The sequence below is a fragment of the Macaca fascicularis genome, chromosome 11, assembly GCF_037993035.2.
Source record: "Macaca fascicularis isolate 582-1 chromosome 11, T2T-MFA8v1.1".
Taxonomy (NCBI): Eukaryota; Metazoa; Chordata; class Mammalia; order Primates; family Cercopithecidae; genus Macaca; species Macaca fascicularis.
In genome coordinates this window covers 129,650,701-129,667,861 of record NC_088385.1, presented here as the reverse complement: position 1 = coordinate 129,667,861, position 17,161 = coordinate 129,650,701, and the positions used below count along the sequence as shown (strand labels likewise).

The 17,161-nt window shown below is 41.2% G+C and overlaps 1 protein-coding gene across 2 annotated transcripts in view; it reads right to left on the bottom strand.

The window, feature by feature from the left end:
* Positions 1-17,161, bottom strand: part of KNTC1 (kinetochore associated 1) — a 99,621-nt gene that overhangs the window by 60,047 nt on the left and 22,413 nt on the right. For both annotated transcript variants that reach the window (XM_005572506.4, XM_065525270.2), the window contains exons 14-21: positions 15,929-15,972; positions 15,768-15,833; positions 15,596-15,671; positions 10,061-10,186; positions 9,881-9,970; positions 5,607-5,660; positions 4,906-4,967; positions 17-128 (exon numbers count right to left, since the gene is read on the bottom strand). In XM_005572506.4, the coding sequence (XP_005572563.3) occupies positions 17-128; positions 4,906-4,967; positions 5,607-5,660; positions 9,881-9,970; positions 10,061-10,186; positions 15,596-15,671; positions 15,768-15,833; positions 15,929-15,972 (630 nt within the window). The remainder of the gene's footprint in view (positions 1-16; positions 129-4,905; positions 4,968-5,606; positions 5,661-9,880; positions 9,971-10,060; positions 10,187-15,595; positions 15,672-15,767; positions 15,834-15,928; positions 15,973-17,161) is intronic.

Genomic DNA, 17,161 nt, shown 5'->3' with positions numbered 1-17,161 from the left:
ATGTAAAACATGTTACCCGATGTCGAAGCCAAAGGTACTGTGCACATACAAGGTTTCCTTCTTTTAGCTGTAAAAAAATATCTTTGAGATCATCTTCATTATTTAGAAATTCAATCCAAGAACTGCCACTGAATAGACAAAGAAGGGGAAAAGGTCAGTTTTAAAGAAAATTAAGGTTATACCTTTTAAGTGGATATCTTTAAATGCATTTTAATTAGTTTTGTTCTTCATAAACAAAAAACTAAAAAAAAAACCCAGTTCCAAAGATCACATGGTGCAAAGCATATTTCCTTCCTATCTTGGACCCTAGAACTCCCGCCACCTTCCTCAGCACATTTCCTTCCTATCTTGGACCCTAGAACTCCCGCCACCTTCCTCAGAGACATGTAGCTTCCTGTAGGGCCCTCCTCAGATAATCACTGCACATAGAAATAATTATTTTTCACTCTTATTTGTTTTGTTTTTGTTTTTTTGAGATGGGATCTCACTATGTTGCTCAGGCTGGACTTGAATTTCTGGGTTCAAGCAATCCTGCCACCTCAGCATCCTGAATAGATGGGATTATAGGCATTTTTGTTTTATTTTACTTTATTTTATCTTTTTGAGCTGGAGTCTCACTCTGTCACCCAGGCTGCAGTGAAGTGGCACAATCTCGGCTCACTGCAACCTTTGTCTCCTGGGTTCAAGAGATTCTCATGCCTCAGCCTCCCAAGCAGCTGGGATTACAGGCGTGCGCCGCCATGCCTGGCTAATTTTTGTATTTTTAGTACAGATGGGGTTTCACCATGTTGGCTAGACTGGTCTCGAACTCCTGACCTTAAGTGTTCCACCCATCTCAGCCTCCCAAAGTGTTGGGATTACAGGCATGAGCCACCATGCCCGGTCTATTTTTTAAATAAATAAGTGTTCTATAATGAATTTGACAAGGAAAAAAGATAATCAGAACTGATAAGATAAAATTTCATTATTTGAATATAAAATTATATACCTGGAAAAAACAAGATCAAATGAAATATTACTATGCATAATAAAGAAATTCAGTAAGGTAGCTGGTTAAAAATTTTTAAAAATCAACCGGTCGTGATAGCTCATGCCTGTAATCCCAGCACTTTGGGAGGCCAAGGCGGGTGGACCACTTGAGGTCAGAAGTTCAAGACCAACCTGGTCAACATGGTAAAACCCTGTCTCTACTAAAAATACAAAAAATAGCCGGGCATGGTGGCGGTCACCTGTAATTCCAGCTACTTAGGAGGCTGAGGCAGAAGAATTGATTGAACCCGGGAGGCAGAGGTTGCAGTGAGTCAAGACTGCACCACTGCACTCCACACTCCAGTCTGAGTAACAGAGCTAGACTCTGTCTCAAAAAAAAAAAAAAAAAAAAAAGATTTAAATGTAAAAAGAAACTCTAAAAATGAAAAATTACAAGAGATTTTGTTTATTTATTTATTGAGGCAGGTTTCACTGTCACCCAGGCTGGAGTGCAGTGGCACAATCACAGCTTACCGCAGCCTCAACCTCCCAGGCTCAGGTGATCCTCCCACCTCAGCCTCCTTAGTAGCCAGGACTACAAGCACCTGGACACGTTGCCTGGCAAATTTTAGTATTTTATGTAGAGACAGGGTTTCACTATGTTGCCCAAGCTGGTCTTGAACTCCTGGGAAGCAATCCGCCTACCTCAGCCTCCCAAAGTGCTAGGACTACAGGTTTAAGCCACTGTACCTGGCCAAGAATTTATTTTGAATCTTGGGGTGGGTAATATCTTTCCCAACAGACACAAAAATACAAACTTCTAAATTTTTTGTAAAAAAATATCAATAACAAAGTCAAGAAAAAATGCCAAATTAGAGGACAATTTGAAATACCCACAAAGAACTTTAAAATCAATTTTGAAAAGAACAACTCGGTCCAGGCGTGGTGGCTCATGGCAGTAATGCCAGCGCTTTGGGAGGCTGAGGCAGGAGGATCACTTGAGCCCAGGAATTTGAGACTAGGCTGGGCAACATGGGCTCTGTCTCTAAAAAAATAATAAAACCATAGAAATAGGTCTCAGTTTAAAAAAAAAAAACACACACACACAACTCAAGAGAAAGAGGGACCAAGGATGTAAGGAGAAAAAAAAAAGGCTTTTCACCTTGAGAAAGTAAGTATTTCAACCAAAATTAAGAATGGAAATCAAAGCAATGTGGTAATATTTTTTAAATTTTTGTGCATATATCAGATTGGCAAAAAAAAAAGTTCTATAACATACTGTTGGTGAATGAGTGAGAAAATGGGCCCTCCCCTTCTCATTCTATTGGAATAGGTGCTTTGGAAGCCAAGTTTGGATGAATAACCTTTTGCCTTAGCAACTGCACCTCCGGAAATTGAATCCATAGATGTACTTCCATGTGCACCAAAATATCACTACTTAAAATTAGAGATATACTTACTTTAAATCTATTTATCAGAATAAATTAACAATGAAGGGAAATGAGCAATTAGAAGATATGGTAAGAATCTATGATCAAAGGTTAAAATATTTGTGTTAAAGAAATGACCACTGGGCGTGGTACCTCACACCTGTAATCCCAGCACTTTGGCAGGCTGAGGCAGGCAGATCGTTTGAGCCTAGGAGTTCAAGACCAGAGTGGATAACACAGAGAGACTGCATTTCTAAAAAAATAATTAAAAATATTAGCCAGATGTGGTGGTGCACATCTGTAGTCCCAAGCTACTTGGGAGGCTGAGGTAGGAGGATCATCAGAGAGGATCCCAGCCAGGTATCCTTGGCATCCCAAAGTGTTGGGATTACAGGCCACTGCACCTGGGGCAGACTCTGTTTTATACCTTCTAGGACCCTTTAATTCTAGAATGGGGTGTGGGTTCTCTTTTATTGTGTTTTTAAATGTCATTATTTTTATACGATTCTATAATCATAGCAACAACTGAGAATTAAACAAATCTTCATTACTTATATTTTAAATTTATTTTATTGTTTGCTATCATCAGAAATGGATTTTCAGATTATTAAAACATTGAACCACAAGGCCAGGTGCAGTGGTTCACACCTGTAATCCCAGCACTTCGGGAGGCTGAGGTGGATAGATCACCTGAGGTCAGAGTTTGAGGCCAGCCTGGCTAACATGGTGAAACACCGTCTCTACTAAAAACACAAAAATTAGCCGGGCGTGGTGGCAGGCGCCTATAATCCCAGTTACTTGGGAGACTGAGGACAAGAAATGCTTGAAATCGAGAGGTGAAGGTTGCAGTGACCCAAGATAGCATTGCTGAACTCCAGCCTTGGCGATAGAGCGAGGCTGTATTTCAAAAAAAATACAAAGGCCGGGCGCAGGGGCTCATGCCTGTAATCCCAGCACTTTGGGAGGCCGAGACGGGCGGATCACGAGGTCAGGAGATCGAGACCATCCTGGCTAACAAGGTGAAACCCTGTCTCTACTAAAAATACAAAAAATTAGCTGGGCATGGTGGCAGACGCCTGTAGTCCCAGTTACTCAGGAGGCTGAGGCAGGAGAATGACGTGAACCCAGGAGGCGGAGCTTGCAGTGAGCTGAGATCACGCCACTGCACTTCAGCCTGGGCGACAGAGCGAGACTCTGTCTCAAAAAAAAAAAAAAAAATACAAAAAACATTGAACCATAATGTTTTTCCAAATGATGTATTTTCGCCTTTAAATAGAAAAGAAAGAGGTAAGGCCACACTGTCCTTTGCAAATACCAGCTGTTTTTTCTTCCTTTCAAACCCTGTTTATAGGGTGAAGCCTGTCTTCTGTTGAAGTCTTTGCCTCCTGCTGAAGCTGAGAAAACTGCGGAAAGAGTCATCATATGGGCAGGACTGGCCTCACAAGAAGAGACAGATCATTCTAAAGAGGTGACATTTTCAGTAAGTAAAACACAAGTAAATCCAATTTTTATGGCTATTAATCAATAGGATAGAAAAGATGGACTTACATATATGAAGATCTGCCATTCTCACTGCTAGGGTGGCCTAATGAACACAATTCATGGGTGAATTTACTATTAGGAAAAAAAAAAATTGTGGCTGCCTTGGAGTGGCTGCTTGAGCCCACAGAGAATGACCTGGGAGCTGCGGGTTAGCGGGTATCTTGGAGTACCTGTTGTACATGAAAGGTTTCCATAATGCCTTGCGATATAAACAATGTTTTGTGTCATACAGGACATAATTATTACTGCTAAATAGTAATGTCAGCTACAGAACCAATATAAATCTATATAACCTTAGAACATTGAAACTTAGAAATGGTTTTAAGAGAGTTTACTTCTTTGCAGACAAGGAACCAAATTTATCCAGGATAGTTAGATTTTTACTGAGCCTAAGAAGTTGAGGCTGCAGTGAGCTATGATTGCACCACCATACTTGAACCTGGGTGACAGAGTGAGACCCTGTCTCAAAAAAGAAGAAATGACAACAAGGATGTTCAGCCAGTTTTTGTTGCTAAAAAGATAACATTTTCTATCACTCAACAGCCCCCATAGAAACACAAATTCAGCAAGAAGAATGCTATACCTGTTATGACATTCCAAATTTCTATGTAACTTATAATCTTTAAAAAAAAAAAAAGTTTTTTTTTTTTTTTGAGACCGAGTCTTGCTCTGTCCCCCAGGCTGGAGTGCAGTGGCACGATCTTGGCTCACTGCAACCTCCACCTTCCGGGTTCAAGCGACTCTCCTGTCTCAGCCTCTCTAGTAGCTGAGATTACAGATGAACGCCACCATGCCCGGCCAACTTTTGTATTTTTAGTAGAGATGAGGTTTTGCCGTGTTGGCCAGGCTGGTCTCGAACTCCTGACCTTGGATGATCCGCCTGCCTCGGCCTCCCAAAGTGCTGGGATTACAGGCATGAGACACCATGCCTGGCCAAAAAAATTTTAACAGAAAATGTACACACCTGAATTTTTCTGGTCCAAATGCTCCATAAAAAGTAGTCAATTTTGCATGAGCTCTTAGAACCTGAAGAAGAAATAATTTAATAATCTGAATTTATATGCAACAATATTGAAATTAAAAAACATTAACAATTAATCATTACATTTCACGTCTATACACATTCACATTTATCTCGTATCACAAGTCAATTCCCATAGGACTGCCTTTATTTCACACACACACACACACACACACACACACACACACACAAAACATGGGATAAGAAAAACATTTCCAATTACATCCAATTATAAAGGCACATATACAATAATTGTAGGAACACTTTAAAATCCATTTTCTCACTGATTTCTAAGTTCTTATGGTAAAATCCAGCTAGATTACAATACTTACTTTGAACTAAGAATTTAAATATTTATATGCTCACATGCACACACACATGTATTTTGGCACCATCATAATCATCATCACAGCTTATCTTCATTTGAATATTTAGCAGGTACCAGGTACTATGCACAACAGTTTACAGGAATTTTGATCTCAAAATGACTTTATAAAGTAAGTACCTATTAATATTACCATTTTGCAGTTAAGAAAACTAAGGTATTGAAATAACTTGCTCTTGATAAAATATGGGTTTATTTTGAATGGAAAACATAAAGGTATATTCACCCACATATTAACCTGGAAATCTAATGTAATTACCTCTTGCAAGCCATAGGAATAAATGAGAGCAGTTTTATCCTCTTTCTTCAAAAGCTAAGTAAGAATAATAAGAAATACCGTTAGAAGAATATCTACTATTTGGCTAGTTCCTAAATGATGGATTTTCTGTGAAATAACAAAATATTTAAAAAAATAAATTGTATTTAAGTGTGAAATGAATAGTAAACTATAAAGAACTGACATGTTTTAAAAAATAATGCATTTGGCTGGAGGCAGTGGCTCACACCTGTAATCCCAGCACTTTGGAACGCTGAGGTGGGCAGACTGCTTGAGCTTAGGAGTTTGGGACGACCCTGGGCAACATGGTGAAACCCCGTTTCTACTAAAATACAAAAAATTAGCGAGGCATCGTTGAGCACACCTGTAGTCCCAGCTACTAAGGAGGCTGAGGCACAAGAATCCCTTGAGCCCAGGAGGCTGAGGTTGCTGTGAGTCGAGATCGTACCACTGCACTCCAGTTTGGGGTACAGAATGAGACTCTGTTTCAAAAAAATAATAATAAAAATAAATAAATAAATAAATAGCAACAATACTCGTAGGTCATTGCAAAAATGGCATTATTTGCAACTGCAAAAATTGCATGTTAAAAAAGGTCTATAACAGAAAAAGAATCCCTTTTTATTATTATTATTATTTTTTTTTGAGACAGGGTCTTGCTCTGTCACCCAGGTTGGAGTGCAGTGGCACAATCTCTGCTCACTGCAACCTCCACCTCCTGGGTTCAAGCAATTCTCCTGCCTTAGCCTTCCAAGTAGCTGGGATTACAACCACGCACTACCAGGTCCGGCTAATTTTTCTTTTGTATTTTTAGTAGAGATGGGGTTTCATCATACTGGCCAGGCTGCTCTTGAACTCCTGACCTCAAGTGATCCGCTCGCGTGGGCCTCCCAAAGTGCTGGGATTATAGGCATGAGCCACTGCACCCAGCCAAGAATCCATTTTTTAAAAAATTATTTCTTTGGCATAGACTAATATATACAAACAGTATCAAAGCATACCCTCCCACCTTACATACATTAGTACAGGGATTACAGCCACTGCGCTGGCCCCAATCCCAACACTTTGAGAGTCTGAGGCAGGAGGATTGCTTGAACCAAGGAGTTTGAGTCTGCAATGCATTACAATTGCACTCCAGCCTGGGTGAAAGCAAGACCTTGTCTCAAAAACAAAGTGTTAGCAAAGATGTGGAGAAATTGGAACACTTATGCACTGTTGCTGGAAATGTGAAACGGCACAGTCACCATGGAAAATACAGTAGTTCCTTAAAAAATTAAAGAGAATTAGGGCCCAGTGTGGTGGCTCACGCCTGTAATCCCAGCATTTTGGGAGGCTGAGGCAGGCGGATCACTTGAGGTCAGGAGTTCAAGACTAGCCTGGCCAACATGGTAAAACCCCATCTCTACTAAAAATACAAAAATTAGCTGGGTGTGGAGGCACATGTCTGTAATCTCAGCTACCTGGGAGGCTGAAGTGAGATAATCACTTGAGCTCGGGGGGCAGGCAGAGGTTGCACTGAGCCAAGATCACGCCATTGCACTCTAGCCTGGGAGACAGAGTGAGACTCTGTCTCAAAAAAAGAGAATTAGCATATGACCCAACATTTACACTTCTGGGTATATGCTCAAAAGAACTGAAAGAGGGACTCAAATAGACATCTGTACAACCATATTCATAGCAGCATTATTCACAGCAGCAAAAATGTGGAAATAACTAAAGAAGTCAGGGTTAGGGTCAGAGTCAGGGACCATGGATAAACAAACAAGAAAGAAAGTCTGTCATTTGCAACAACATGAATGAACCTGGAAGAGATTACGCTAAGTGAAATAAGCCAGTCACAAAAGACAAGTACTGTATAATTCCATTTAATATAAGGTACTTAGCAGTCAAAATTATATACATAGACAGCAGATGGTTTGCCAGGGGCTGGGGAGACAGAGAAATGGGAAGTCAGTGTTTAATGGGCAGAGTTTCAGTTTCATAACGTTGAAATGAGTTGGGGAGATGGATGATGGCTGCATGTGATTATGAATGTATTTAATACCACTAAATTTAAAAATGCTCAAGATAGGCCGGGTGCAGTGGCTCATGCCTATAATTGCAGCACTTTGGGAGGCCAAAACAGGCAGATCATTTGAGGTCAGGAGCTCAAGACCAGACTGACCAACATGGTGAAACTCCGTCTCTACTAAAATACAAAAATTAGCCAGGTGTGGTGGCGGACACCTGTAATCTCAGCTACTTGGAAGGCTGAGGCAGCAGAATCACTTGAACCCAGGAGGTGGAGGTTGCAGTGAGCCGAGATCGTACCACTGCACTCCAGCCTGGGCGACAGTGCTAGACTCCCTCTCAAAAATAAAACAAAATACATTTTTTTAAAAAAAGGTTAAGATGGTAAATTTCATGTTATGTATTTTTTTAACAAAATAAAAACAAAATTGGGGGAAAAAAGTATAAACAACCCAAATGTCCATCAACTGGTAAACAGAGAAACAAAACGTGGTATATCCATAAAATAGAATATTATTTGGCAATAAAAAAAAATATAGCACTGACGTGGTACAGCATGGATGAACTCTGAAAATATTTATTTTTATTTTTATTTTTTGGGGGGACACAGCCTTGCTCTGTCACCAGGCTGGAAGCACGATCTCGGCTCAAAGCAACCTCTACCTCCTGGGTTGAAGCGATTCCCTTCCCTCAGTCTCCTGGGACTACAGGCATGCGCCACCACGCCCAGATAATTTTTTGTATTTTTTGTATTTTAGTAGAGACTGGGTTTCACCATGTTGGTCATGATGGTCTCGATCTCCTGACCTCGTGATCTGTCCACCTCGGCCTCCCAAAGTGCTGGAATTACAGGCATGAAACAACGCGTCCAGCCCAAACCCTGAAAATATTATGCTAAGTGAAAGAAGACAGACATGAAGGAGACATATATGACTCCATTTATTTGAACCGTTCGGAATAGGCAAATCTAGAGAGACAGGAGGTAAATTAGTGGTTTCCTGAAGCTGGGAGACTGGGGGAAATGGGGAATGACTATTAATGGCATAGAGGTTTGATTTTGTTTTGTTTTTTGATAGAGTCTCACTCTGTCACCCAGGCTGCAGTGGCACAGTTTTGGCTCACCACAACCTCTGCCTCTCAGGTTCAAGCAATTCTCCTGCCTCAGCCTGCCAAGCAGCTGGAACTACAGGACTGTACCACCAGACCCAACTCATTTTTATATTTTTAGTAGAGATGGGGTTTCCCCATGTTGGCCAGGCTGGTCTTGAACTCCTGACCTCAAGTGACCCACTCACCTCTGCCTCCCTAAGTACTGGGATTACAGGCATAAGCCACCTCACCCAGACATTTACAAATTTTATCTTTTAATTTTTTTTCTTTTTCTGTTGAGACGGAGTCTCTGTCGCCAGGCTGAAGTGCAGTAGCTGATCTCAGCTCACTGCAACCTCTGCCCCCCAGGTTCAAGCAATTCTCCTGCCTCAGCATCCCAAGCCCAAGCGGCTGGGACTACAGGCGTGCACCACCACACCCAGCTAATTTTTGTATTTTTAGTAGAGACAACATGAGGTCTTACCATGTTGGCCAGGCTGGTCTTGAACTCCTGACCTCAGGTGATCCACCCAACTTGGCCTCCCAAAGTGCTGGGATTACACGATTGAGCCACCGCGCACAGCCTTAATTTTATTTTTTGAGACAAAGTCTCGCTCTGTCACCCAGGCTGGAGAGCAGTGGCGCAAATTCAGCTCACCGCAGCCTCCACCTCCCGGATTCCAGCAATTCTCGTGCCTCAGCCTCCCTAGTAGCTGGAACTACAGGCATGTGCCACCACGCCCAACTAATTTTTATATTTTTAGTAGAGATGGAGTTTCACCATGTTGGCCAGGGTGGTTTTGAGCTCCTGACCTCAGGTGATCCACCCACCTCAGCCTCACAAATTGCTGGGATTAAGGTGTGAGCCACCACATCCGACCCTAAAGATTCTTTTAGGGGAGATTTTAAAGTTCTAAAATTGACATTAATGATGCTTGCACAACTCAAGGAATATATTAAAAACCACTGAACTGTATACTTTAAATGGGTGAATTGTATAGGATGTGAATTATCTCCATTAAGCTGTTATAAAAACTTTTTTATTAATAATACACACAGAGGATAGGAGAAAAAAATATATTTGAGGCAGGATTATGAGAGATTAAAACAAATTCTCCCCCACCCACAAAAACCAAAATACAAAAAAACGAACCTACCCTGGTTTTGGCATAATTCAGCATCTCTTGAGTCGTTTCATAGGTTATCCACTGAGCCTTCAGGCAGTAATTCACCACAAATTCATCATCCTGTTTCACAAATGCCAGACACAGTAAGGCAACCTAACGTTGATCAACACATCAGTCTAAATACTCTAGTATGTGACAAGAAAAACATACCTGGATTTTATGTAGATTTTCCTTAGCATCATCTACAAGTTGTTGCCATTCAGTCTGTTCACTGGCATCCACAGAACTCAATGCCAGTTTCTCCAATATATGATTTGACTTGACCTTGTAAACAAGCTGTAATATAAATATGCCACATCAAGCAATGTGAACTACAATAATACCTGCGGATGGCTTATTCTCAGAGAAAGCTGAGTGAAATAAACTACTACGAAAAAGGGGAATCCTCATGCGCTCCAGGAATAAGATTTAAAGAAAGTAACATTCAGATATCTGAGAGGTGAACCAGATTATTAGCAAGTATAGGAACCATTTCTGTTGAGTCCTTACAAAACGTGTCAAGCACTACACTTACTAAGAGCTTTATATGAGCTAAGATATGGAATCTAAATATCCATCAACAGATAAGTGAATAAATAAAATGTGGTATATTTGCACAATAAAATATTGTTCAGTCTAGAAGCTGGGTGTAGTGCCAGCCTGCTCAGGAGGCCGAGGCAGGACAACCATTTGAGCCCAGGAGTTCGAGTCCAGCCTGGGCAACATGGTAAGACCTTATTTAAAAAAAAAAAAAGAGGGAAAATCTGTCATTTGCAACAACAACATAGATAAACCTGAAGGACATTACGCTAAGTGAGATAAGTCAGACACAATAAAAAAAATACTATATGATCTCACATGTGAAATCTTAAAATAGTAAAACTCATAAAAGTAGAGAGTATAGGCTGGGCATGGCGGCTCACGCCTGCAATCCCAGCACTTTGGGAGGTTGAGGCAAGAGGATTATTTGAGGTCAGGAGTTTGAGACCAGCCTGGTCAATATGGTGAAACCCCGTCTCTACTAAAAATACAAAACTTAGCCGGGCATGGTAGTGGGTGCCTGTAATCCCAGCTACTTGGGAGGCTGAGGTAGAATTACTTGAACCTGAAAGGCGGAGGTTGCAGTGAGCAGAGATCGTGCTACTGCACAACAGAGCAAGACTCCATCTCAAAAAAAAAAAAAAAAAAGTAGAGTAGAATGTTGATAACTAGAGCCCAGGGGAAGGGGCTAGGGGATACAGAGATGTTGTTCCAAGGCTGCAAAGCTTCAGTTAGAAGGAAGAATGAGTTTCAGAGGTCTGTGACGACTGTAGTTAGTAATAATGTATATTTTAAAATTGCTAAAAGAGCCAGGCGTGGTGGCTCACACCTGTAATGCTTGCATTTTGGGAGGCCGAGGCAGGTGGATTTCCTGAGCTCAGGAGTTCAAGACCAGCTTGAGCAACATGGCGAAACCCAGTCTCTACTAAAAATACAAAATATTAGCCAGGCATGGTGGTGCGCGTCTGTAATCCCAGCTACTCAGGAGGCCGAGGCACAAGAATCACACGAACCTGGGAGGTGGATGTTGTAGTGAGCCAAAATCGCACCACTGCACTCCAGTTTGGAAGACAGAGCAAGACTCTGTCTCAAAAAAATAAAAAAATTGCTAAAAGAGTAGGTTTTAAATGTTCTCACCAGAAAAAAAGATAAGTGAGGTGATAGTTATGTTAATTAGCTTGATTTAGTCACTGCACAATGTAAATGTATAAAATCACCATATTGCACATCGAAAGTATATACAATTATTCTTGTTTTTCTTTTTCTTTTTATTTTTTTGCGATGGAGTCTCGCTCTGTTGCCCAGGCTGGAGTGCAGCGGCAGGATCTCGGCTCACTGCAACCTCTGCCTCCCCGGTTCAAGCGATTCTCCTGCCTCAGCCTCCTGAGTAGCTGCGACTACAGGTGCCTGCCACCACGCCCGGCTAATTTTTTGTATTTTTAGTAGAGACGGAGTTTCATCGTTTTAGCCAGGATGGTCTCGATCTCCCGACCTCGTGATCTGCCTGCCTGGGCCTCCCAAAGTGCTGGGATTATAGGCGTGAGCCACCGCGCCCAGCCCTTATTTTTCTTTTTGAGACAGTCTTGCTGTGTCACCCAGGCTGGAGTGCACTAGTGCATTCTTGGCTCACTGCAACCTCCGCCTTCTGATTCAAGCGATTCACCTGCCTCAGCCTCCAGAGCAACTGGGACAACAGGCATCCACCACCATGCTCAGCTAATATTTGTATTTTTAGTAGAAACAGGGTTTTGCCATGTGGGCCAGGATGGTCTTAAACTCCTGGCCTCAAGTAATCCACCCACCCTGACCTCCCAAAGTGTGGGATTACAAAGGTAAGCCACTGTACCCGGCCAAGTATATACGATTATTTATCAACCGAAGAAAGAGATTTATATGAATTGTCTTTTTAAATTATCATAACCTAAGAACTAAGCATTTACATGTCATCATGACACTATAGGGTAAGTACTAATATTCCCATTTTACAAACAAGAAAACTGAGACCCAAGAAAGGTTAAGTAATGTGTCTGAAATTATGCAGTCCAAAAATGACAGAGCCAATTTCATTTGTCTGTTTAGAGACAAGGTCTCGCTCTGTCACTCAGGCTAAAACGCAGTGCACAGCTCACTGCAGCCTGGAACTCCCGGGCTCAAGCAATTCTCTTGCCTCAGCATCTCAAGTAGCTGGGACTACAGGCGCACACCACCACGCCCACCCAGCTCATGAAGCTGGTTTTTAAAGACAACCAATTTTCTAAGCCTACTAAAAGTTCTTTAAAGGTTAGAGTCAGAAATACTCAGATTTCAGGTTCTGTTTCCAATGGACACAATACGAATTTTGACAGGGACTCTCTGGTTCTGAAAACTATAAATGATAACAAAGAGTAGTTTCATTCATGAATATTCCCCTCATTTCTTTCATGGATTTTCTGTTTTGGTTTGGTTTTTTTGCTCCGTTCTCTCTTTTTAAACATTACTTCTAAAATCTTTCAGATGTTCAGAAAGGTAATAATGTAAATTATAAATACTATAATAATAATGTACTCATCACCTTTAGCTTAAAAATAAAGCAGATGTTACCAATAGTTTCAGATCCCACTGTCGTCTTTCCAAATACATCATCCTCCTTCCCCCAAGCAGAAGTATGTTATTCTTGTATTTAGTACTTATTCCATTAATTACTTTGTCTCTTAACTTGTATGCATTTCTAAACAACACACAGAATTATTCTTGCTAGGTATGGTGTCTCGCGCCTGTAATCCCGGCACTTTGGGAGGCCGAGGAGGGAGGATCACTTGAGGTCAGGAGTTCAAGACCAGCCTGGGCAACATAGCAAGACTTTCTCTACAAAATATACATATAAATAAATATAAATTTTTTGGCCAGGCGCAGTGGCTCATGCCTATAATCCCAGCACCTTGGGAGGCTAAGGCAGGTAGATCACTTGCAGTCACGAATTCAAGACCAGCCTGGCCAACATGGTAAAACCCTGTCTCTACAAAAAACACAAATATATATATATAATATATATTTTTAAGGAAGTATTCTGTATGTTTTAAACCATTATATTTTTAAAACAAGCACATGAGTACCAAGCACCCACTTAGTAAATATTAATTCTTTAACCAACTACAATAAGGCTTTCTCTTTTATTACTTCCCCCAAAACTGACTTTTCAAGGATTATCAATGACCTAATTGCTGTGTTCTCCAGACATTTTTCAGCTTTTACACTTGATCTTCTCTGTAGTATTTGAAACTGCTGATCACTCCCCAGTATGTTTAAAACTTACTGCTTCCTTGGCTTCCATAATCATACATTCTTACAGTTTTCCTCCCTTATTTCTTCCCAAATATGTGTACAGCCCTTCCTCCTCTATCCCTCATATGCTACTGCCCCACATCACATCCTCAGATGTATTTTCACTCTCTGCATTTGCTGGAGTCATCTGAGCCATTACACTGGTGTCTCCTACCTTTAGAGGTAGCGTAGGTCACTCCTCAACTTCCCACCAGACATCCTTATTTCACCAGACCCTTCACATCCACTTTTTTTTTTTTTTTTTTTTAATTTAGAGATAGGAGGCTCACTATGATGCCTAGGCTGGGGTGCAGTGGCTATTAACAGGCCAATCTTACTGCATTATAGCCTGAAACACCTGGGCTCAAGCAATCCTCCTGCCTCAGCCTCCTGAGTAGCTAGAACTACAAGCATGCACCACTGTGCTCAGCTCACACCCAATTTGCATAAAGCAGAACTTTTCATCTTTTATCCCTAACCTGCTCTTCCACACATACTCCTCATTTCAGGTCATGCCATCGTCACTCAATGTGTATGCTGAGCCAGAGTCCAGCAAGTCAACCTCAAGTCCCCTGCCCTTCCTTCCATTTGATTACTAAGTCCTGCTGATTCTACCCACCATATTCCTCTCTCTCTCTTTTTTTTTTTTCTGAGACAGAGTCTTGCTGTGTTGCCCAGGATAGAGTGCAGTGGTGTGATCTCGGCTCACTGTAACCTCCACCTCCCCGTTTCAAGCGATTCTCCTGCCTCAGCCTCCCGAGTAGCTGGGACTACAGGCATGTGCCATTACACTTGGCTAATTTTTGTATTGCCAGTGTAGTATTTTTAGGTTTCGCCATATTGCCCAGGCTGGTCTTAAATGCCTGATCCCAGGTTATCTGCCCGCCTCAGCCTCCCAAAGTGCTGGAATTAAAGGAGTGAGCCGCCACACCCGGCCTATATTCTTCTCTTATCAGCCTTCTCTCTCACCTATATCTGTACTTCGTTGCCCTGGTTCAGGGCAATGAACCTTGTCTCGACAAAAAATTTAAAAATTAGTTGGTCATGGTGGTATGTACCTATAGTCCCAGCCGCTTGGGAGGCTGAGGCAGGAGAATCACTTGAGCCCGGAAGGTCAAGGCTGCGGTAAGCTATGATCGCCCCACTGTACTCCAGCCTGGGTGACAGAGGTCCCTACTTCTGCATCATCATCTTCTTTTTCTCTGCTGCCCATATAACCTACATTCTAGTCCCACCTAATCAGTAGGAGTTCCTGAAGCATCACAAGTCCCCCTCATTCTATCCACGCTGACCTTGTACCCAGAATCCCTTCCCCTCCCTGGTCTGTCTGGAACACCTTTAAGACCTGACCTGAGGCCAGGCCCAGTGGCTCACGCCTGTAATCCCAGCACTCTGGGAGACCAAGGCAGGCAGATCACGAGGTTAGGAGTTCAAGGCCAGCCTGGCCAACATGGTGAAACCCCATCTTTACTAAAAATACAAAAATTAACCGGGCATGGTGGTGCATGCCTGTAATCCCAGCTACTCGGGAGGCTGAGGCAGGAGAATCGCTTGAACCCAGGAGGCAGAGGTTGCAGTGAGCTGAGACTGCACCACTGCACTCCAGTCTAGGCAGTAGAGCAAGACTCCGTCTCAAAAAAAAAAAAAAAAAAAAAAAGACCTGGCCTGAAAACAATCTCCTCAGTAACATCTTTCTGGCCCACTATGGGTCACTCTTTCCTCTGAATTTCTAATCAACTTCAGTCATATCTTTATTACAGCCTTAATCACACTAAATTCCAATTATGTATTATATGTCTGTCCCCTCAGCCTCTAGCACATGACGAAATGCTTGTTTGGTGAACAAATGAATACATGAATGATTACCTCAACATCCAGTCCAAACTGAATGGCAAAACTCTCAGCTTCAGCAAATCTGTGTTTGTGAAGTAACCGACTCAATCTGATAAGATGGAAAAGAAATTTTGTTAAATGCTTATTAGTCAGGTAATTTAAGTTATTCACTAAAGGGTAAAGCTTAAAAAAAATGAGAAGTTACCTGTTTTCTGGTAAAGCTTCTGTAAGACATCTGAGTACCAACACAGAGACTGAGTCTTCAGACAATCTGGAAAAAAATTTCACTATAAATGCGCTTGTCTTTTAACATTAATATATAAAATTTAATGTAACTATGACTTAACATGCTAAAACATGACCTACTTTGGATCATTTTTGCAAACTCCTTCTAAAAGGTATATGGTATCCTACAATAACAATAAAAACATGATTAAAATTCCAATATAAGAGCAATGCATTTTATAATTACTAGAGTAACTACTGATAATTCAGGCACGAATTATCCATCAAGGGATTTTAAAACAACTGGGTATCCCATAAATATATATACCTACTATGTAGCCACAAAAATTTAAGGAAAAAAAAACAAACACTGGGAAAAAAATGGCTAGGAAAGATAAATCCCATAGACTCAAAATAATATCACACAGGTTACTTACTATTAAGGGAAAAACACTTTACAAATGGTGAAATCTGACAGAACTGCCTTAACCACATGATCATATTTAAAATCACCCATAACAGGACAAATGGATACCCTGAGCCCCTTAATGTGATGTGGTTAGAAAATAGTGTTACCTGCGCAGTATTCGTGCCAACAAAGCTTAACATGAATCTAATCATTATGAAACAATCAAATCCAAATAGAGAAACATTCTGCAAAACCACAGGGTTGGGACTCTTCAAAAATGTCAATGTCTTAAAAGACAAAAAATGGACCGGATGCAATGGCTCACACGTGTAATCCCAGCACTTTGGGGAGCTGAGTCAAGAAGCTCACTTGAGCTCAGGAGCTTGAGTCTAACCTAGGAAACATAGTGAGACCCCCTCTCTACAAAAAATATACAAATTAGCCAGGTGGTGGTGCACACCTGTAGTCCCAGCTACTCAGGAGGCTGAGGCAGGAGGATCACTTGAGCGCAGGAGTTGGCAGCTGTAGTGAGCTATGATCGAGCAACTGTACTACAACTTGGGCAACAGAGCAAGACCCTGTCTCAACAACAACAAAAACACATAGAGAACTAAATTTGATGAGTGATCCTTGATTAGATCATGAATAAGGAAAAACAAAATAGCTTTAAAGTAATTGGCCCAACTGGTAAAATTTGAACCTAGAAGAGTTTATAATAAATAGTAATGTATTTATGTTACATTTTCTGAGTGTGATAATTGCATTGTAGAAGAAGTCCCTTATTTTTAGAAGATACCTGCTGAAGATTTAGGCATGACAGGTCATGATGTCTACAAGTAACTTCCAAAGTTTGGAAAACTATAGTGTGTATGTAAAAAGAAATTAAACAAACGTGGTAAAATATTTTTTAAAATATGTAAATTAGTTACATAAATATGAAAATTAGTTACATAAATATGTAACAG